At 35.2% G+C, this 24111-nt stretch overlaps 3 protein-coding genes and 1 pseudogene across 3 annotated transcripts; all 4 read right to left on the bottom strand.

The window, feature by feature from the left end:
• Window positions 1-1708: 1708 nt before the first annotated feature.
• On the bottom strand, window positions 1709-4669 carry LOC142546982 (glycosyltransferase BC10-like). The gene is made up of 2 exons (XM_075654994.1): window positions 3377-4669; window positions 1709-2868 (listed from the first exon to the last, which is right to left on the bottom strand). The coding sequence occupies exons 1-2, from the start codon at window positions 3938-3940 to the stop codon at window positions 2224-2226; spliced, it is 1209 nt and encodes a 402-aa protein (XP_075511109.1). The 5' UTR covers window positions 3941-4669; the 3' UTR covers window positions 1709-2223.
• A 1819-nt stretch (window positions 4670-6488) lies between these two features.
• On the bottom strand, window positions 6489-11905 carry LOC142546981 (uncharacterized). Its single transcript, XM_075654992.1, has 7 exons — window positions 11782-11905; window positions 10916-11066; window positions 10632-10750; window positions 10052-10134; window positions 7737-8285; window positions 7176-7346; window positions 6489-6782 (listed from the first exon to the last, which is right to left on the bottom strand). Exons 1-5 carry the CDS (start codon window positions 11839-11841, stop codon window positions 8267-8269), a joined length of 432 nt encoding a protein of 143 aa, XP_075511107.1. The 5' UTR covers window positions 11842-11905; the 3' UTR covers window positions 6489-6782; window positions 7176-7346; window positions 7737-8266.
• Window positions 11906-12626: 721 nt separating this feature from the next.
• On the bottom strand, window positions 12627-21753 carry LOC142546983 (auxin response factor 1-like; annotated as a pseudogene).
• Window positions 21754-22931: 1178 nt separating this feature from the next.
• LOC142546985 (zinc-finger homeodomain protein 4-like) lies at window positions 22932-23871 on the bottom strand. Its single transcript, XM_075654997.1, is given in 2 exon segments — window positions 22932-23269; window positions 23272-23871. Coding segments are annotated over 2 exon segments (612 nt in total). The 5' UTR covers window positions 23711-23871; the 3' UTR covers window positions 22932-23096.
• Between the last annotated feature and the right edge of the window lie 240 nt (window positions 23872-24111).

The following is a 24111-nucleotide window of genomic DNA, read 5'->3' on the forward strand; positions in this document are numbered from 1 at the left end:
ACAAACTTTCAAATTTAATATTCATTTCTCTTGAATGTATAAAAGTCGGATTTTTATCCTTTTTACACAAATCGGTACTTGTAAGCAAATGGCATGCCCACAATATCTACAAAAGTTGTGCAAACAATATACATGGGACAAACATTACTATATTGGAATACATACTTAAATCCTAAATTATTTTATTCGAACTCTCGCGAATAATTGCTCGTAATGGAAAATATTCCACTATTTGCTTAAAAAGTAGGTCTTCTGTGAGACGAGTTAACTCTACCGATATTCACAATAAAAAGTAATACCCCCACCGATATTCACAATAAAAAGTAATACTCTTAGCATAAAAAGTAATACTTTTTTCATGGATGACCCAAATAAGAGATCCATCTCATAAAATACGACTCGTGAGACCGTCTCACACAAGTTTTTACCTTGCTTAAAAGAACTAACTACCTATATAGTCCTCGTTTCTCTAGTTTCGTGTAAATTACACTTCTCACATTTTAATTTGTGCCCGAAAATATAAAGGCATAGTAATCTTAAGTCATTAAATCTCACGTGAGCAGCATGTGACTCTATCATCTCGAAATTAAAAGAAAACCGGCACAGAGAATGAAAAAATTGAATTTTGTTTGAACGGCTGTTTAAAAACTTGATCGCATGGTCTTTTATGACACTTTGTGTGTTGATGATGTGATAATTGTAATCCAAATTGTGATTTATCTATGAGTGTACTTGGCAAAGATGAATTTGAATCCATAAATATCGATTAGTTTTTTGTTTTTTGTTTTTTTTTTTGTTTTAACAATAGATCAATGTTAAGTCCACACTTTACTTATTCACAAATTTGTAATACAAAGTAGAAGAGATTTCGAATTATATCATTATTGAGTGAACTTGAAATTCATTCTTATTAAAATGAAATATTATTATATAACATATAAGTGGTAGATTTGAAGTTTATAGTCTTAATTTTTTTACATCATCTTGCACTAATCGAAGGAGGCTCTCTGTCAAAGCTTTCTCGACGTTCGCTCGATCTACGACAAATTCTTGGACGTGAGAGAGAATTCGGGAGGTCATACGTGATGAATTAATCCTCAAGGTTGGTGATCGTTTAATTTGGCAGGTCTGACATGCTGTTCAAATGAGAAACGCCGTTAGGTGTTGCTAACAAAAGGTAACGACGATAATATATCATAAAATTTCATGTAATGTTTTCTTAATCGGACCAGCAATCGAATCAAACTACTTTAAAATAACAGTGCAATGGTCGGATCGGTTAAACTACACGGTCGGACTGGAACATTGTTATATTATATAAAATAATAATATAATATAGTAAATAATATATTTTCAATTCTAAAAAACTTAAATCTGTGCATAAATAAAAAATATATATTTTACCAAAATTTTAGATTTAAACATCAACATTCATATAATCAAAATATCAAATGTAATTACATACATGTTTTAAACAAGAAATTATAAATAAAATAAACTCTAATACTACTAAAATAATATTTAAACAAAGTTCAAAATCCAAATAATCATATGGATAACAAAAATAAAATTTAAAATTTAAAAAATATTATTCTAAAAAAATCTAACAAAATAAAAATAAATAGGAATCGTTTCGACAAATAAAACGGTTTTTAAATATGGTCCTGATCCGACCAGTGACCGTTTCTCAGTCGAACCGATCGGTCCAATCTGGTGTTGAAAACATGGATTTCCGGGATTTAATAAGTACGTGAGAAATCAGAGAGAATATTAAGAAAGACACTTTCAAAGATAAAACTATTTATCGTCCCAGTTAAGTCGAACTAAACACATTGTAATAAAACCTAAACTTTAAATCGATCCCAAACTCAAATATTAAAATAACAAAGAAGCTAATATCAAGTTAGATAATTTGTTTGAACGTAACATTAATATATTAAAGAAGTGTTCACAAACTCTAAAAATAATGATTCTTAGATTTTCCTTTTGAAAACTTTTAATAACTTTTAAGTGAAGTTCATGCCAACATCAGTTAATTTTATTGTTCTTCTCTAGAACGTTTGATAGATATTCGATCTTGAACTAAAATATAAAAGCATTACCGTCCAATTCCGCTCGCGTTTGATCAAAAAACATCGCCCTTGAAGAGGTCTGCAGAACCTTGAAATATTGTAAGAAAAGGGTGTATAATAGAGGATCCTAATCCTTGTAACATCAAAATATCTAAAATCCCATAATCTTTGATGTGACATTCAATAAACGTTCCAAAGCACTGGCATCAAATTTTCTTGCAAAGAGGTAACAAATATTTGTCTTCTCTAAGTTGTATGAACAAAATGTGCCGTTATTCCTAATCGAATGTATGAAACTTTCTGTTATGTTAACAGCGGAGAAGGATGCAGGATGCGGGGCGATCTGCGACCAATCAACATAGGTAATGGTTCGATTCGCATTAAGGGAACCATGGAACATGTGCAAAAAGGTCGGAATGTAATGCTCGTCGGGATAGCAAGAAGGCGTACAATACTTCTCGAAGATTCTGTAATATTTGGTGTCAGAAACTACCTTGATTGCTAGAGTACGATGAAGTTCGAACCATTGAGACCCTTTTCTCCAGTCGGCAAGCTTAATGTCAGGTCTCATGCTACGGCTGTACCTGCCACGACCATAACGAGAAGGATCACCGTATGACTCAACAAAACTATGGGTTGATTCGATTAGATAACTGTAGATAATTGGGAAGTTGTAAACTGGGATACAACTCTCTGATTGCAGAACGAATTGCTCGTTTGAGAAGTCGAGAAGGGCATTTGCCAAAAGTCGTTTCTCTGCATCAACTAGGGATACTGATCCCCATTCGACACGCTGCAAATAGATGGGATTTGTTGAGGTTAATACGAAGAAAAGAACAGTGGTAAACTTTTAGAGTGTCCTCCCCAAAGTGGCATAGATAATTAGTAACTTGAAACAGCAGATCGGAAAAACGAGGATCTAAATTTTGAATTATGTCCATGACATCAGCACAAAAATTCATTCAGTCAGTCTGCAAAAATCATGGATTTTTCGCATGTCACAGGAAATTTAAGAAAGCACTGCAAGATATGGTGTGATCTCTCAATTACATGTTTTGATTGCATGTAACTATAATCGTCCCTTGTCTATCTTTCCAAATTCTAACACTCCAATCCAGTGCAAGCTGGTATCCTATACACATGATATCTTGCACACAAAAGAATAATAACAAACTAAAATGGAACAATCACAAATACTAAACAAACAAAACACTTGAGCATTCTCCACAGGAATCAATCCAAAATGTTTTCATTCCACAGCAATCTACTGAAAAATGTGTAGTTTCTCATGAAATTTTACCTGGACTAGGGATCTGTCGATTGTAGAAAACAGAGTCCTCGGTCACATTTATATCAAACCTTGGATGAGCGTGCAAATATATGGAATACTTTTCCACATCTTGGCCCTTAAAGAACCTCTCCCACAGCGGTAACATCGGTAATGGACCTCTTGTCAAGAACATGAATGCCACCCTCGGCACTTTCTGGAAAGGAAACTCTTCCTTTTCGGGCACCATCGATGCCCTCCAAAACAACTCTCCATCCGTCATCCCATGGTTCAAATTTTTCGGTCTGACGAAACTATCTATAATATGGCAATCTTCCCTTTCGCATTGAGCCTCTATCTGAGGAGTCTCAACACTAAACTGCATGGAATCTATGTATCTATGGCTAAAAGTAAACCGATCATCTTGGATGGTAAAATAACGATTAATGTGAGAACTAGAAACTAGACCTATAACTACTCCCACTACAAAAACTATCAAAGTTGAAATCAGCTTCAACAAACTGATTGATGAGTCCACCCCAGCCATCACCGATGAACTAAATCCTTTCTCCGTTTCATCTTTCTCCCTGTTCTTTGCCATCTCCTCCCGTTTTTTTACTTTTCGCTTCTATTTCTAATCCCTCAACTCGATCGTGCAAACTTATTACCCAACCAACGGCTCAAGATTGAATATTTTCTATTTCGTTTTACCGTATCAGGACTTCATCGAGATTGAATTTTCAAAACCCCAATTAACAAAATTCAAAACCCGCTTCAGTAATAAATCCCATCTCAAAAGTGGGCGAGGCGAAATCAGACTACTATCAATCGGGACTCGAAATTGCATAAAGAATTGAGTCTTGTCGAGAGGATCCGACCCAAAAAAGAAAAATTAAATCTTTAATCATGCCACCACTCCAAGTTTGATTCGGATCTTCAGCAACCAACCTCGACTAGCTGAAAACGAGGATCATCAAAATACTCAAAGAGAATTCAGAAGAAAAGGAAATACAAAATCCAAACAATTGATTCCCGGGCCTAGAACACATGAATACAGTAGAATCGAAGGATAAAACGATCAATATAAATATGGAAATCAAGAGGGCGTAAGAGAAAGGAGAAGGAACGTGGGTCTGCGAATAATCTTGAATGGGTCGAACTGGCTGTTCGATGTACGGTCGCACGGAGAGATTTTGAATGTTGTCGTAAGATATTGGATGCTTTGGTTGACATTGTTAAGGTTATGGGGGAAGCGGCAGTCAAATAGCTTTGTGAGAGGCGACGATCCCATAGCCTTAATGATACGATCCATGCATCATTAATTTTTTAATAAATATTTATATTCTTAAATAAATCAAATTTATCTTTATATCTTGAGATGTCAATGGGACGGATATAGGTTAAACCCAAGACCCTCCCCAGTGAAAAATACTTTGACCCATTCCGCTCAACCCCAGTTAAATATTCTTCGGACTCACCTCACCTTGAATACGAAACGGGGCCGGGTAGACCCGTGAGACCCATGAGATCCGAACTTTTTAAAATAAAAAAGTAATCTTTCTTCTCATATGACTGAATTATGAAACAGACAAGCCTCTAAATACAAAATTAGTGAAAAATTAATTCATGTCTTCGAGCACACTTAATAAGAACAAACAAAGTATTTTCACAACATAAAAAATTACATAAAAAAAGAGTTACTAGCTCTCCAAAAAAATCTTGACATCCCCAAAAATAAGTCATAACATAATTTAAAAAGATCAAAATAAAATCAGCGAGTATGCAATATTTCAGACACATTTTTCGGGATCATTTTCCTCTTCATCAAGAATGATGAGACAAATTGATAAACTACTTGAAGAATTAACTACAAAATTAAATAGAGAAAGTACATTGAAAAAATAAAACTGTAATTTTAAATTGTAAAAAAAATGTAATTTAAAAAGAGAAAGTATAGTAAAAAAATTAAAATGAAAGTACAATAACAAAATGAAACTGTGATTTATTTACCTTTCACATCACCCCACAACCATCTTCGCGAGCACATCAATGTCTCCAAAGTCGTTTGATTAATTCTACTAAGATGAGGACCAACTATTCATCCACTATTGCTAAAAGCAGATTCAAATGCAACAGTTGACATAGGAATAGCTAAGACCGTTATGGTTGAGGTGAGCTACTAAAAAAATGAAAATTAATAAAACTAAAACCTTAGAGTATTTAATTTATATCCACATATATGGGGCGGGTATAAGGCGGGTATTATAGGACCCATGACCCGCCCCATATCCGGACGGGTCTGAAAAATTGGACCTGAGACCCGCCCCATGACCCATTTAGTATGCCCAAACTCACCCCATACATGCGAGTCCATTGCGGGTCTGGGTAAAACCCGGACTCATTGACATCCCTATAATTATATCTACCCGGACTCATTGACATCCCTATAATTATATCAGTGTCATTTTTATTGTATTATTATTATTATTATATTATATTATTATTATTATTATTATTATTATTATTTTAAGCTTACAATCGAAACTTTTGAGATCACGATCTCGTAATTACAATTTTAATATCAAATAAGTTATAAATGATCTATGACTTTTTTTTCATCCTAATTCAATTAACCGTGATTCATCAAAATATAACAAGATAGTGGCATTTTATTTTATTTTATTAATGAAAAATCCGTGGACCCAAATTATTTATGTTATTAATTTTTTCATAACTAGTGTCAAGGTAATATAAAATTTAAGTAAAACATAATATATATATATAAAACTTGTGTGAGAAAATCTCACAGATTGTATTTTGTGATACAGATCTCTTATTTGGATCATCCATGAAAAAATATTATTTTTTATAATAAGAGTATTATTTTTTATTGTAAATATTGGTATATATGACACGTCTCACAGATAAAGATTCGGTCTCACAGATAAAGATTCGTGAGACCGTCTCAGAAGAGACCTACTATATATATATATATATATGAACCCACCATGTGGATCCGCGGGTCTAACTTGTTGAATCTGCCAATTAATTTCATGTTTGCATTATTTAGAAAATAGGAGAGGGGGATGCAATGTTGTTTATAAAAGACACCGCTTACTATGGTTGTCTTAAAACTCAGGTAGTACATCTACAGAGCCAAGGTAGCAATTTCTTAATCATGATATGCTTATTCGATATACAGATACATAGCATTGTCTCCAGTAAAATAATACATACAAATTCTTGAATGGATTCCATTTCCTAGTTTGTATGCACCAAGCATCTCTCTCGATCAACTTGCTATTCCATTTCTGAACGTTCAATCTGGTAGAGAGAATATGTTTCATACCACCAAAAACATCTGTCATTCCTTCGGCTTGATACTCCATGTTTTCAAGAAACATCACCCTTGAATGGACCAGAATCAGATAACAAATTCCCACCTGTGCAGAAGTTAATCGACAAGAGTTGGTACCGGAGAAACAAATTCATAAAAATCCAGTACGACTGCAAGCTTAATGCTTGCAAGACCAAAATTCATTTTTCTAAACTACACTCAGTGAGGTGTCATCGATCAATTGATCAGCTTCTAAAGGATCCCACGTAACCCAGTGGTATCAATGCTCTTTGTGAATATATAGATCCCAACTTCCACATTCGAAATACGAAGATCGGACAGTATAGAAAAGGGAACGACAAATATTATTTTCGCCATATTCATGCAAAAGATTTACTCATACGCTGGTGCACACTTTTGGAGGACACCTAAGTTTATGTAGGATCCAGCAACAAGCAACGAATATTGCTCCTTGACTTTCTAGATAATGTGCAATTACCTGAACATTTTCTCGTACCAAGAAATTGGATAAAACTTTCTTAAAGTCCTCATCCAGAATATAGAGCAAGCTGTAGTTTTTCACTGGCAGATAACCCCTCTGAATTTTATGCTCACCTTGTGCTCCAGCCTCTACCTTGTCAAGATTAAGTTCGATAGCTGCATCAATAGCCTGTATGAACAAACACGAGAGAAACGTGGGTTTCAATAAGCAAATTTAGATTTTGAACCACTCCCATCCCTATCTATCTTCCCCCTTCACCTCCCTCCTTTCCCTCGGCCAAAAAGAAAACTTATTATATTTGGAATAAAATCAGAAGCCATCCGTTGTCCCAAAGATGAAGCAGTCCACAAACAAATACTATATTTCTAGGAAAAAAAATCTGTTATCCTAATAAACATTAAAAGATAAAAATCGAAAAAGTGAAACAATTCCACGGAATAATATGATAATAAGAGTAAAGGACAAGAAAAAGGGAAAGCTGATAGTAACATGCTTCAAAATGCAAATTTGGGTAGTATGCACGAGGGAGGCATCCCCACAAGCGCCCATATAAGGTACCTCCTCCGATGAGATTAAGGGCTCCTGCTATAAGTTCATCCCCTTCTTCTGCAGTAACAAGTAGCACATGATCGCCCATCTTCGAAGCCATATTGTGGAAGAAATCTCGTCAGATAAGCACTACACCCACCTGAACATATTAGTTTTTTTTTAATTACAAATGGAATTCGATGCATAATCAACATCTTGAACCAGAAACTACAATACTTTATGCAAAGATGGCTAAAAAACCAACTTATTATCTGTGGTATTCCTGTAGAACTTATAGAAGGTATCCCAGTGCTTAGCCTATAAATATAAGCAGCAAGCACAAGTGAGAATCTAATCAAGATATTTACACAGAAAATTTCGTTATTTGAAGGAATGTATTTGTAGTAATTCTTCAACACGTATATTCTGACAGGATTCACACAATTTCAATTTACGAAAAATAGAATCCGGCAAGTCTGCACAGATATATTTAGTACTGTATTTGAAAGGAGCCAATCGACTTCATACCTTAATTTCATATCCTCGTAGTTGTTTCATACTCAAATATTGGGCAGAAATCTGCAAGATGGAAAACATGCACACTACTAGCAACTTTTGCAGTGACATTAGCAATTCATGAGACCACGAGCTATCAAAACAAATTTTTTATAACCAGGCTGATATAAACATTGGGCACAATGTCTCCCCAATTTTTAAATCAATTCATAAGGAAAAAGAAAAGATCAAACAGTTTGTCCCTTATTACATGACATGACAATAATTGAAGACATTAAAATGGACATCATGCTCAATGTGTTTGCACAGGTTTTGAACTTTAAATTAAATATTAGTAAATGCATACAGAAGTTAGTGGCTTTTTGAGGCATATCTGTCGTAAACTTAACACCTTACTTTATTAATTTTTTACACAAGTTGTTCCTAGCTTCTACAGTAGCTGTGTGGTGCAATCGCGATAAATATTCTGCAACAGTAACCCTTCATTATTAAAAAATCCTCTGATAATTTTTTTTGAGTTTTCGACTTCTAGATAAATTACTGAAATTTTAAATGCATCACGTACAGGAAAATTTTCTAATGCCTCAAAAAACTACAGTTGCTAAAATCAGAAGGCGATGACAATAAATGCTTTGGGAGTAACTTGTTTTATTGCATTAAGAGTTTATTAAGCAAAAAACTTTCAAAAAGATGAGAATAATGGTTTTTCCCTTCACTTAGATTCGTGCATGGTCAAAATTCCATCTACAAAATTCAACAGTTTGCCAGTATCAGAATTAGAGTGGTCACTGAGCTCTAACAAAATGATGAGCACTAAGGTAGACACAAGACAACACACTCATACAATGCAAATTTTCATGAGTACAATTTTCTGTTTCCAAAACAGATGACACATATTCAAAACTAAATTCGTATAATGTGTATTTCGTACCCTAAGACATAGAGCAAGAAAAGAAGATGATACAGGAAAGGGAAAAAAATCCTGAAACAATATAAGCTGAAACGCTTATTAGCAAGTAACTAGAACGTCTGGAGAGAGTTGGTTAGGGCAAGTAACTACCTTAACTATCAGTTCCAACAATGCAGAGACTAAATTATCAAACACTTGATCTCGGAACATTGTATTACGAACTAATCCTTGGGCCGGTGACCGGAGTGAAAGGTACACAGCATTGCGATTTTGGATAATATCTTGACCAATAACTGTAATAGGCGTCTGCCCATGAATGATCGAACACATATTCACCATAAGAATGGCTGCGGAATTCAATTAAAAGAGAGCTAGGTAAAAACATGAAGGAGCCAGTCCTATGCAATTACAAATGCAAGTAAAGAAAGAAAGGGTGTTTGCAGTATGTATCAACCTTTGCATATATTTATATCATATAAAATAAGTATTAGTTTGTAGCAATTGATTGCAAACAGTCTGAAATAGGGGTGGGAAGAAATACCGAAATACCGAAAAACCGTACCGAAAAAAATACCGAACTTACCGAAAAAATCGGTATACCGAACATTTCGGTACGGTATCATTTTCGGTATCGGTATCGGTATGAAATATTTTTTTTCGGTATTTCGGTATATACCGAAATACCGAAAATAATTTTTTATTATTGTTTTTTTTAAATTTAAGTTCGGTATACCGACAAAATTTTCGGTGTCGGTACGGTACCGGTATGAAATTTTTCCATACCGAAAATTCGGCATACCGAATGTGCGGTATACCGAATTTTCGGTATCGGTATCGGTATGGAAAAATTCCATACCGATGTTTTCGGTACGGTATACCGTACCGTACCCACCCCTAGTCTGAAAGAGTAAACAAAAACCTTTTCAGATAGAGAGGAATCACTCCCAAAATGTTATTTCGGTCATTCCTAGCAATGATATGTTGTGGAACCCATCCTGTTTCCTAAAGTGGCTAAGAGACAATTACTATGCCAATCTTGCGGGCAAATGCAAATTATGAGAGCGGAAGAAAATGAGCAGATTTTATAATAAAGAACCCTAATGGTTTTCTGGCATATTGAAATATCAAGATATTATTCAGTAAATCGATGGACGTGAGCTTTCATCAGCCACTGATGCTATAAAACATAACTGGAATCTGGTTCCTTTAATTAATACCTTTCTTGGCTCTCAAAAAGCTGAGTAAATAGCTTCAGAATCTTATCAGATTGCAATATATTTATGTTTCTGATTCTACATATTACACCCTTTTCCCAAAAAAAAAAGGAACTGCAAGGGCAAGATTGAAACATCCATACTTATGTATACAAGTTAAATGAAGACACTTGCCAAGGATCTTCTTTGTGTAAATGAAGTATATCTATTGTTTACCTAAGTAGTTACGAAGAAAAAAACTATGAAAGAGCCAAGTCAAACAAGTTGATATTTCTAAATTCTAACCTTAACTGCACAGCCGGTCTCTTCCAGGGCTGACAGAAAACCATGTGTAAGAAAAGGGTTAAATTTCTCGGGACATGATGCATCAAGACTGCAAGCATCCCAATCTTCCGACGAAATTCCTGAGATAGACGAAACCACCGAAACTGATACCTTCTTGTCTTTATTAATATTTGTTGCCTGTCCCTCGAGCATATCAGAGTAGAACAGACTAACATCAACACCATGATTATTCAACAACATAAGGTACTAAGCACCAAAAGAATTAGAGTATTACAAGTAACCACCTCTGACTCCAACTCTGTCAAATTGAAGTCTCCAAGAGATAGCTCCAATTGGCGGTCTCCGAAGCCTTTCTTTGTCCCCAAAACAATGCTTTGATACTAAACCCCGTAACTGAGTTCTGGATGTGTCTTTTAGACGATGATTTTCTCTGTACTTGTAGAATAGATGTGAATTGTATTTACCAGAAATACCAAGCTGGGAATTTCAATCTCTATCATGACGAAAAAATGGCAGTTTCTTTTGTCTATACGTCTAAAAGATTAAATGTTACAGTTCCAAAGTTAAACGAAGCAGGTGTTCCTCTGAATGTGAGATTACAAAAGTAATTTTAATAAACACGGTAACCAATACATTAAACCCATTACTCAATGCTAGACAAATATGAGACTGGAACGATGCTAGTGTTTAATGCATACATCTTTATTTTTAATGCAAAACTAAAAAATGAGTAATTGTAGGTGGCAATCTCAAAATTATCGAGTTCCAAAGATTTAAAAAAACTTACATAAACCAAAATGGAGCAGACATCCACATACATCGATCCTTTTATCAATCAACAATTTAACATAATCATTACATAACATCAAAATACACGCGAAAACAAAGGAAAAAAAACCAAGATAAAAACTTTTTTTTCCCAACTGGACAGACCTTCAGTAAGAGCATATCAAGATGACAAGAAAAGAAGAATTAGGCATATTAATAATCATCCTGAAGTAATTCTAAGTTCTCTGCGGACAAAATCAAGATTCTTGAGACCATAATCACACAATAATATCCCTCCAAACTTCAGGCGTGAAATATAAAAAAATTAACACTAAAACAATCGATAATCCAAGAAAAATTCAGAGGAATCGGAGCTGCTTACAGCGTGTTGTCGGGCGAGGCGTCCTAGGAATGGAGAAAGAGCTGCCACGGCAGCCGCCATTGCTAGATGAGGATTTTCTTCTGTTTTTCTTATTTTTACGCGATCACATGAATATTTCTTTTTCTTCACTGTCTTTCATTATTATTATTTCTTTCTTTTCCTTTTTATGATAATTAAAATTTTAGCAATTTTTATATTATTGACACACATAAAACGAGCAATCACTCCTTTTTTTTTGCTTTAAAAAATGGGAGAATTCTTTTTTCCTCTATAAATATTAATTTATTTTAAATAATACAGGTTTTTGCACCGTAGGATTTAACAAGTGAGTAGATCTCTTGTGAAACGATTTCACGGATCTTTATCTGTGAGACGAGTCAACCTTACTGATATTCACAATAAAAAATAATACTTTTAGCATAAAAAAGTAATAATTTTCCATGGATGACTCAAATAAAAATACGTATCACAAATACGATCACACAAGTTTTGCCCGAAGTAAAATAAAACAATTATAAGAGGTCAAGAAGAAAGTGTAACCCAAAAAAATACGGTGTGTTTCAAAATAAAATACGAAATTAATCCATGCTCGTCAAGACAACCCAAAGGGATGAGCAGCAAAAACTTTCTTGCACAGAGAAGATAATTAAACATATCAAACTCAAATTTTCCAATGTATTATCATCAATGCCATAGACTCGATGCAGTGAAAACCATGTAATAATTCCCACAAAAAATAATTTCCGTCCGTAAAATAAATTGCCCAAGCGTAGAAAATGTGACATGAAATTTACATGAAAACCAGTGAAGATAAATAAATCCCACGAGGTAAGAAACTGAAAAAATGGAAAAGACAATAACAGATTCTGTATTTATTTATATACAAAATAGTCTTCTGACATAAAAAGAATCTCATAGCCAAAAACCCAAAAAAATTACGAAAGTCAAGAACTAATACTGAAGAAATCTGAACCTCAATGGGATCAGGGAAAAAAAGGCATGCACCACAAGATTCCCCACAACAAACACAATAATAATACAAGAATACCAGATCAGAAACCTTAACTTTATGAAGCCACTCTACAAGAATTTAAGAAAAAATAACAGCAAATTTTGCCTCACTACCATATCCTGCAAACGTCAACCATATATGATGATTGTCAATCTATCATGTATAGCTCATTTGGCAGCTGGAATACTTCTTCACAAGTCATTTGTCGACTCCATCTTCACTAGTGCATTTGTCAACATTCTTGAAGCTTGAAGATAGTAAGGAACTCTCATCAGTATGCCGATCCCATGGTTGATGATTGTTCTTCAGCACCAATAGTTGCATCTGAAAGGAGCTTGGAAGATTTAACCTCAGTGAGAGGATGCTTTATCTTGGGCGATAGTCTTTTGGCTTCCTCGGCTGTATATATATATATTTTCTTCACCATTGTGCAGAATTCACTGGGACGATGCAAAAATTAAGTGTGATATTAGCATTTCAAGAAGCATAGTTCCAATATATTCATTCAGATGCTCTCGGCATCCGAGATATAAGAATAACTTAAGCTTCAAAGGCAATGGTGAATATCAGTGAAGCTGTATGTGCTGACTGCTGACCGGTATTTGCAGCCTAAAATGTTAAGACCATCCCATCAACAGCAACATATTAACATCCACCGTTCATGGGTAGTCTACTCATAAAGTGGAGAATGCATAATCAGGAATGATGATACATAATATGCAGGTAAATGTAATGGGAACAGTAAATTTTACTCAACTGCCATGGATCGTCTCCAACCATCATCATGTCATCCTCATCATCTGTATATACCACTTGCCATTTCTTGTCTGAACCAGTGAGTTCCCCTACGATTTCAAACATCTCTTCAAATTTCTTAAAGTAGATCCTCGTAACTATCAAATCTGGTCAAATCCACAGCCCTTCCAACTGCAATGCCTTGCATGTGAACCTAAATGATTCATATATGCAAATCAATTACCTATTGACCATTTATGAACGTCTAAGCTAAAAGAAAAAAAAAACAAAGTTTTCCAGAATCAAAAGGAAATCCAAAAGGAAGTCGCATATGTTCCATATTAGTAGATTGACAGAAATAAGACTAGATGCAGAAGTAATAAAATGTCAATCAGAAGGATAATGCAAATGGATGAGAGCAATATAGCAAGTAATCCTAGACAATATGCAATGCTAAATGTCCAAAATATCAACCCATTCAGCTCTTTAACACACGGGAAAGGAGGGAATGTTCAAGTTCAATTCCAATTTTAAAATCAAGTGTTATTTAAAGAAAGCAACAGGCACTGAAAATTGAGGTACCTTGGTGCAGCTTCTAATTTGCCTGTTCTGAGGCTCATGGGGAGATATCAGACATGACTTGTCAGGATCATAAATCAACGAGGGAAAATTGGAATGATTCCGATCCAATGGCTCTGATTGTTGTTCAGATTCAATATCCAAGGGAACATGAGAGTCCTCAACAGCTGTTCCAGTCAGGATTGCTAATGAAGCGGATTCAACTGTTGAATGGTCAACCAATTCAATTCCAAACAGCCTGTAGCCATTACCATGTCTTTTGTCACTCGCAGGAGTGACTGACTCAGCTGCAGTTTCTATATTGGATTGGTATATTGAATTGCTTGAAAGGGGCAGCAAATTTTCAAAGTAACTTGAAGTGCTGATTTTGGTGACAGAGCTAAGTTTAGGTGATTGATAGAGATCTGGTCCACGCAATGGATCATGGCAAGTAAATGATGAAGGGGGGTCTGATGGTGATTTCCAAATACCTATCAGAAACACATTGCTTTTTGACATGCGGCAAAAAAAAAAAAGAAAAATGTTATTTGCATCATCATGGAAATAAACAATACCACGTGAAGAAAGATCTTGTATAGGTGAAGGTAGGACAGGTGGTCGGGCACGCTTGTTTCTTTGCTGAGCCTGTGAGTTTGGAAGAGTTGATGCAACAAGTGGCTCTATTTCCCAAGGTGAAACTCTGTCTGGACGCAAAATTGGGGAGGGTTCATCCCACTGTACCTGGATGCATGAAATAAATCATCATGTAATTAAAATACTTGTCATTATCCAAATTCCCAACTTTCTTTTAGTAAGAAGATCAATTTATCTGAGTAGGGAACGAAAAAAAATTTGTTACGGGAAAGATAAAATATAAAAAAATCTGAAGCCTTCTCAGCATGGGAGGACTACAGCCTGTGTGAAGAAAGATCCGCATATGAATATAGTTTACCTTTAATGATCTCCATTCTGATTCAGGCCACCTGGATGAAGGATTATCCCCAACACCGACAATAGTCCCACTGAACCTGTATGAACATGCGTTTATAGTGATTATTCTAAAATGATTCTGGAAAAAGAGTTTAGCTTAGAACTGATCAACAACCAAAACACATTTTATAGCAAAAAAGTACCTACCTTCTTTCTGGAACCTCTTCGCCTTCAAATTTCATCTTAAACCTCATCCCCACAGACAGTTTGTGACTTCGAGCTTCAAGATACTTGTTTAAACTTACAATGAATTCTGATCGACTAGTTCTGGACACAAATGGTTGAAGTTCAATACAGTTAATTCTTCCAAACAACCATCAGAACAACAAGAAATTGGATGCTATAAACAAACCAGACCAGCCACCACAAGTAGTTGCCTAGCTAATTTATAATAACTGACCAAGCCCGCAATATCATTAGTTACAATAAAATAAAATCTTACCATAATTAATTCACAGGTATAAGGTCTAGTGGCTTGAAATACATAAAACGTGTAAAGCATGTTAAACAAACGCCCAGGGAAAGAATGGTTCAACAGGAGAATAGACCATCGTTCATAGATTTTATAACTAAATCAGACTTGAGAATTCACAAGGATGTGGAACATAACTATTTACAAATAATCTAAGATCTTCTCTTGCATTAGCTCATGTGTATAAGGCCTAGAGACCTAAATTTAGAACTTCGTAGAAACCAGAAAGTAAAACATGTCAAACACACAGCCAATTCATGACCTGGGAAAGAATGGCTCAACAGAAGAATAGACCATCATACCGCCACAGAAGACAATTCCCGTGAAACTCTTCCATTTGATAGAAGTGAATTCTTATTCTTACGAAGCGACTTTATAAACAAATCACATTTGGTATTTCGCAAGAGTGTGCCATAAAATTAGATATGAAAAATCAAAATCTTCTCCTGAATTGACGCCAGGTTACAGGTATAAGGTTAGAATCCTGAAACACACAACTACATAGAAACTGTAAAGCATGCTAAACACACCAATTCATGTCCAGCAAAAGAATGGTTCGGCAGAAAAATAGATCACAATGCTCACAGATGTTACGACTGAACTTGATAGTTCACAAGAATGGTTGATACAACATAATATTTTATGCAACTATAATGGGAAAATTTAACTGATACTGATTGATGGAAGATCCAAACCAGAAAAGTAGGAAAGAACCTTGGTTTATAAAAAACTGAAAAAAGTGTCCCTGTGGAGATGGCATGTGATGCAGTCGCAAGAACCCCCAGATGCATACTATGACTTGATATAACAGATGATAGCGTCTTATTTAGCTGTCTCATGAGCCTACGGACTCCAACTCGAAGCTCCCCATTTTCTCCTCTGCAAAGTTTAATGAATTGTAATTTAAGCAAAACAATTCTGTTACAAAGATCAATGTCATTTTCATATCATACCTTAAGAAAATGAAAGCATCTCCTGCAACCAACTTTTTTGCACCTAACAAAGACACTCCACCCAGTGGTCAGTAAGTGGCGCCTAGGTTGACCTGAGAATAATGTCAATCCAAAAGAGATTCAAATTAGAAAATGTACCATCATGAATTGAATGGCCCCTATTTCCCTTCTAATGCTCTCGAACAATGCAATATTTCCTAGATTATCAGATTAACTTCAATATGTTCCCTAATTTTAGATTAATAGTGTTCCCATCACTCAACAACTGTATCTTTAGAAGACAACACAATAAACAATCTTGTCTTACATTAAACTAAACCTCCAAAATAAGCTTATTCTAGATGTTGGGGAATGAAACACGAGCTGTTCACGTTTCCTATAACCATGGATCACTGAGGCCCCGCAACATAACATAATGATGATCGGGGAAGTAATACTGAACAGCTGATTTTCAGGAGGTTGCTTTAAGTTACAGTACTTCATTTAACATTAATTTTCCAAGAAATAAACAATGGATGAGTACACCGAATATTCCATGGGTAGCATGCACGGATTCTGGCCAACATGTTTGTTGCACATATGCAATATGATGTAACAAGGTGACTTCTGCAACAAATTAGCAAGACTAAAATAAAATGGAAAAATTGGATCTATGTTCAACGGATCACACCTAGTAAGAAAAAGTATTTCGTTTTAGTTCGGCCTGTCGTCACATATGAAATAACGGACGGTATTAATTTAGCAACGCTTTTTCCCCCGGATCTGTTGCAGGAAAGGGATAATGTGCAACTTCGAGTTGTCAATTATATCCTTTATGGAAATGGTAAACCAATTCGAGGGATTTCTGATACAAATATTCAATTCGTTCGGACTTGTTTAGTATTGAATTGGGACCAAGACAAAAAAAGCTCTTCTAGTTAAGAAACCCGTGCTTCCTTTGTTGAAATAAGGGCAAATGGTTTGATTCGACATTTCCTACGAATCGACTTAGTGAAATCCCCTATTTCATATAGGAATTTAATAATAAAGTAATAATAGCATGGCACTTCGAATTCGATATGAAAAATTTTTTGTATTGTCTTTTTTCCAAAAGATTCGATTATGTATCGAGAGAGTAGTATGAGATAACAGGGATTTCCGATTTTCAATTATCTATCGGAAGTCGAATCCAGCGTCACAAACTCTTTTGTTTTCACACCGAAGGGCTCTTAAACAATATTTTTGTTATAAAAAAGAGCGCGAAAAATATTTTTTGGATAAAAAAAAGAAACTTTGGGATTGCTCAATCAAAGATATAACAAATAATCCATTTTAAAATAGAAAGCAACGGAGCCATCACATTAAGCTTTTAGCCAGTAAATTTCTAACCTCTGAAAATGTGACGGAAATGCCACTCATTTCCATGAAGGTCAGAAGCGACCAACTCCTGCCAGGGTGGTTGCCGAGACATATCCTACAATTAGAAAGTGCACCTTCAAAACCTTGCCAGGATATAAACAGAGTACTAGAGGCTGACTAAAGCTAAAGAAGACAGACTATTACCAATGGAGGTAAGCAATCATCTGCATGCCTACGTAAAACAGAAAACCCTCCATGAGTGCTGGTGTCAGAAGCAGTAAGAGTCTTGCAAAATGAATGGACAGTGCTCCGTTGAGGCTCTGGCAGAGAAGGATCAGGACTTGTTATCTCATTTTCCTGATCCATCCACAGAACAAAATAATAAGAATTAGGTATGTGTGAAAGCTAAAGCGCGAGGAATATGTGAGCAGGAATCCATGCCTAGCATGCTTAGATTGAAAGAGAATCAGTGGCATTGGAAGGATTTAATTTACCTTAATTATATGAAAACCAAACTAAATTGTGAAACAGACTGTGAAATGTTTCTGTTGACCTCTCAAGAAAAAAGGAACCATAAATAAAATTACTCCAAAAAATTAAAATTGTTTTTGCCAGGTGTAAATAGGGACCAACTAATATTAATTTAATATGTTGTTAAAAAGAGAAAAATCCTATTGGTTTCAATCTAGAACTAGTGTTGCCAGTCACTAGCTCCATTTAGAAAACTTCAAAATAGTAATAACTGTTCAGATCAAAAGAATATTTAGTAAGAGAAACAGAATCTACATCTTGTTCAGGCATCAGCGTTATTTGTGCATACACCTCATCCGTCTCTTGCTCAGCCTACAATTCAAGATGAGCAAGTTAACAACACAAATACAAGAGGGAGATTATTTTGAAATATTTGGCACCAGAAGCAACTTTGGGAAACAAACTCCAAATTCTCACACTAAAGATTTAATTTACTTACCTGCAGTGTGACATTCATCACTTTGCAAAGTATTTTACTGGGTAAGTTGAATATAGGAAGTTGCTGGTCCAAACCCTGATGTGTGGATGCTTCAAGCTAGATGATAACGCACTATCAGTAACTGACTGACCAAAAACTCTAGGACTACATGGTAAAATACTTGTAAATGAAAGATGTTAAAATTTCTGTCGATAAAGAAACTGATGTCAACTCTTTATGAAACTTGACAAGTGAGAAAAAGAAATATCAAACAGGATCTGAGAAATCATATCACATCTAAGCCAAAAAAGGTATGAAGTTGACAAAAAATGTCATACAGACCCTTGCTTGAAACAATACTGTCAAGACAAGAGAAGAACAATTGGAGACACTAGATTAGCAATTTAAAGAACAGATCCGGAAATGGATAAACAGAAACAGTCCAACCTGTTCCATGTGACCTTGAGGAAAGTAGTAAACTCGTTCGCCTTTACATGGAAGGGTAACAAGGGGTCCAGCACAGGCATGCCATAATTCTTTGTATAAAGCATCAGTTGGGCCTCCTGTAATAGAACACCAGGTCATAACAAAAGGGAAAAAATTGAAAAGGCAAAAAGTAAAATAACCCGCTTGGACACATTAAACAACACCCCCAAATAGGAGACACTTCCTGTAATATTCTCTTTTCAAGGAAAATGAGGAAACTATGATCATAATACCAGGAAAAACCTGCATGTACACAAATAAAATGTGGAATCTATGAAGCTATACACCATCCAACCCCTTCTTTATGGTAAATCTATTTGTAGATTTTGGGAACATGATTTACCATTTACAGGCCAAGCTTATTAGACGTGTGTCTTAGAGCTAGGCGTAAATGACACAGCAAGGCACAAGCCTCATTACAAGTAAGGCATCCTAAATATCTAAAGATCATTTCATGAATAAAACCAAATCTATAATTTACAAAGTATTGAAATGAAAATAAAACAGATATATGATTATTCATTGGCGATAACGAATCCTTATTATCTAGCTTTTGACCTTAAAATATTGATTTTCCAATACTTAAGCCACACTTATAAAGAGTCCCGCGCCTTTAAAAGGCACCAAATATAGAGGATCATGGTTAAGCCATATGCTTAATGGAAGAAAAGAGCTGTGCCAAAACGCAAGGGCTAGGCGTCCTGAGTTTTGAGCCTAGGTGCACAATGCACAACCTCTTGGTTTTAATAACTTTGCACAAGTGATAGATCTTGACTAAGAGCAAAATCTTATTTCTTATCGACAAAATTGGAAAAGCAAATATTCTTAGAGAGCGCTCAAACGATGCAGATTAGAAAAGATGGAACTGAAATCGCCAAGATTCTCTGATCAGAGAACCGTCATATTTATCAACTCAAAGGATCATAATTCACAAGATAATTTGCAGAAAGAAATAATCAAAAGAACACACCAAATAAATGTGCATGACACACCTAGTAGTTATGCCGTCTGAAAGCACATATAAATAACATTGAGGGTCAGCAGGTAAATAAATGACGAAGCACCTAAAAAATAATACATTTCCAAAAGTGCAAGTGTAATAACTCAAACCTGGTGGAGGGCCCCCGGCAAAATGATTTTCGGAGAGATTTGCCATGAGAAAACCAGCTCTATTTTTTGGATTGGTGATTAGCCCGAAAAATTTATCAACTCGCTTCAATGAATAAGCTCAAAATTTGATCTGAACAAATCCCAGTATTATATCCAATTGTAATAAAATATTAGCTAAATTTACAAGTAATCCATATGCCAGAATGGTAAATGCCTTAATCACGCCCAAGCCTCTGCTTTTTTTACCTGAAAATCAGTAAAAAGTTTGCCTTTATCCTCAAGTTCTCACATGAAGATCACAAAAGGGGTATGAACCATTCGATTTTGTCATAAAGATATTACCTTTATGACCTATGTTCTGGAATAACCTTTAATTAAATTTGCTAAATTAAATCAGTCAAACCTTCTGCTAATGTTCTATATTCAGTTCGCGGCCTAATTAACTACTCATTCTATAATAAAACCAATAAACTTAATCATAACTATCACATATCGGATCAAGAATCGTGCAGAACCTCCACAACCAGAAACTGCATCTGCACAAAAAAAAAAAGGACGGGCAGGGCAGATTGAGGTTGTAATGCTACATGGACATTTTTCTTCAAATTAATATCAATTTTGTCAACACAGACAGAACGCAGAGCTTAAAGATGTAAGACAATTATTAAAAAAGTTATTTTGCCACCATGGATGGAATGAGGAGTTTAGAGATGAATAGATAATTGGAATTCATTGAACCAAAAAATCAACAACTTTTCAAGACAAAAAGAATGCAATCTCAGCCGCGATTTCACGAATCGAGCTTGAAGAAAGACAAATATACAACAATACAGCCTACAATTCAAAGGATTCTTTTATCAAACACAAAAACACGATACACAGATCTAAACGATAAACATTCCAGACCTTCATGTCCCTTAGTAGCAATACAAACCAAACCTACATCAACATGATATTTCAACAAATTCACACAAATCTCTGAACGCTTTATCTATGACTGAAACTACAGCACGGACACAATTAATCTAAGCGAAAAAAAAACCCAACAGAAAACCAAAATTTCAAATCACATGCCAGTATTGGAGCTATGGTTTCTACCAAGGTTTTGCCCGCAAACCTAAAAAACTGCACGGATTCCACAATCATCCCTCAACCATGACCGCAAGCTTCCCTTCCGCAGAACTTGCTAGCTCCGAATTAGAAGCTTTTCAGCTGATATGAATGCACTTTTCAACTATTTTTATACAGAAAAGGAAAACTGGGAAAGCTAGAGAGAGAGAGAGAGAGAGAGAGAGAGACGATGGTCTTTGCCTGGTCGAAGCCGACAACACTTTCGAATTTCTCTCTCTATAATTTTATACTCCACTATTTATATTTTTTTATGCTCAACTTTGACTTCGTTTATTTATACTGCTGAAAATTTATTCCCCCCCCCCCCAATTTCATTTCACATAAATATAAACCATATAAATTATTTTTTAGATATTTTCTTCACATATTAAAAATATTATTTTTGGAAAATAAAATACTACGTCAATTTTATTTTGTTATAGTATTTATTGCTTTTGCCGCTTATCAAATTTTGAGACAAACGAACAAAAAATATGGCTACAAGAACATAATATATACTTCAATGCAATTATAATTGTTATTATAAGCCAAATTTCAGAAAATTATTGTTCAAATTGATAATAAAAAGTTCGTTACCAAAAAAAAATTGAAACATTCAAGATATTAAAATGTCCTACATCGATTGAAAATAATTCTCGAGATTGTTTATAAGGATTTGAACAATCATTCTTCTTTAAGTTAGTTTTTGTGTTAGTTAGATTTAAATCTCAATATTAACATGTATCGGAGATCAGACCCACCGTTATGTGTTGAAATTTTCATAGTTGGGTCAACCGTTAATGTCTTCACGCTTCAGTTGTTCATTTATGAGTGGTTGATAGAGTTCTTGAAAATATACTGCAACAAATCTATAAATATACTAGTTAGATCTAACATACTGAGGAAAAATATGAAAATCGCTGGAAAAAAAATGGTATATATATGCAACTAGAGACAATTTATGAAAAATTGTCGCTAACTATAGAACATATCATTTCAACACAATAGTGTAAGAAACAGATAGCACTGGAAAAAGTTTAGGTATACGTGACAACATTTTTCCAGCTAGATCTTTATTTCACAACGGCTCGAGAGCTGAGCCGGTTTTCTGTACAATTGAATAATCAGTGAATGGACGTCGGAAGAATTCCCGACATTGCCATTTCGACGCTGAAGTTAGTATAAGCTCACGAAAAAGGACAAACTTTATGAGATGCACTAATATGCACTATATTGTGAATATATGAATGAACAAAAAGAAGTGTATTTATAAGCAAAGTGCAGCCGCCTTATAGAATAATTAGAGAAAGAGGATAATTGAAATAAAACCCCCTACTATATAAGCCTACAAATAATTTAACACGAGATCCTCGTGACAATATTACTCGTGTTAATTAATACATTGTGCAATAAATTTGATTTAATTAACTAGAAAAACAATTCAATTTCTACCAAGCCGACACAATCGAAATCTAAAGTTAGCTTCTATTTACAAAGCTGGTTCTCCAGGTAGATCCAACGATACAAATTTTCGAAATTAAGACATCCCATAAAAAAATATTTTAGTCAAGGGGAAAGACATCCCATATAAACTAGGTTTGCCTAAGAATCTAACATGGGATTATATTTCTTGGCAAGATTCTTCTTGTTATTGTGCAACCAAACCTTGAGCACTCTTCTTTTGACGCCAATCTCCCGGCAGAACTGTTGCACCAAACCTTCTTCTTGCTTCTGCATTTTCCAACCAACTTTTTCTGCAAACACGAACAATTTTGAGTGAACTTTGTCCTGAATCTTTTCTTCACCAACAGAGGCGAGTTCTTCGCCGCGAACATCCCACCAACACTGCCGTGGCTATCGCCTTCATCTTGAGATTCCATATTGCCAGAGCACGTGAACATTTGATGGGGCCTCGGGAATACTTTTCTCCCAATGATTGTGCTTGGATTTGTGACATTGTGGTGGTAGCGACTAATGGGATCGTGAAAAGATGGTTCCTCTTGGATTTCTTTTCTGTGGAAGTTTATGTGGCAGCTGCAGGCTGAACAAGTGAGGGCTTCAATTGTTCCTTCTTCCCCGTTGGGCATGAATTCTCCGCACCCGTCGATGGGGTTTCCTCCCATGGATGCTGCATGGTTCTTGAGGCATTCTTTGTACTTGATTGCTTTCTTGAAGGGTATATTTGTGGGGATTTGAGAGAGTGGAGAAGGGATCATGTCATGATATATGATGTGGGCTTGGCCATGTTATGTGAGAGTCTCTGTCGACGTCATCACCAGCTTCAACTCAACTCGTGACAAAACTAAGAAACAAACAGTGGAGCTTTAGAAGCAGACCACGGAGCTTCAAAACCAGACCCATTTGCTGGAATGAACTGAGAAGCTGGTGAATGAAAACGGGATTAAAGAGTTTTAATATTATTAGGCGTATTTGCATTTGTTTTATTTGAGCCCTTCATTTTTCTGATATGCACGTTTAAATTCTCCACATGTTCTACCAGTATGAGCGTTTAGAAAATAAAATGAAAATAAATGACTTTGTACATGGAGATGGAAAATTGGTTTTGAAAACAAAACCCAAAGGGATAATCATATTTTCAAAACCCAAAGGGATAATC

This window comes from Primulina tabacum, chromosome 5, assembly GCF_025594145.1.
Source record: "Primulina tabacum isolate GXHZ01 chromosome 5, ASM2559414v2, whole genome shotgun sequence".
In the NCBI taxonomy this organism is placed as follows: Eukaryota; Viridiplantae; Streptophyta; class Magnoliopsida; order Lamiales; family Gesneriaceae; genus Primulina; species Primulina tabacum.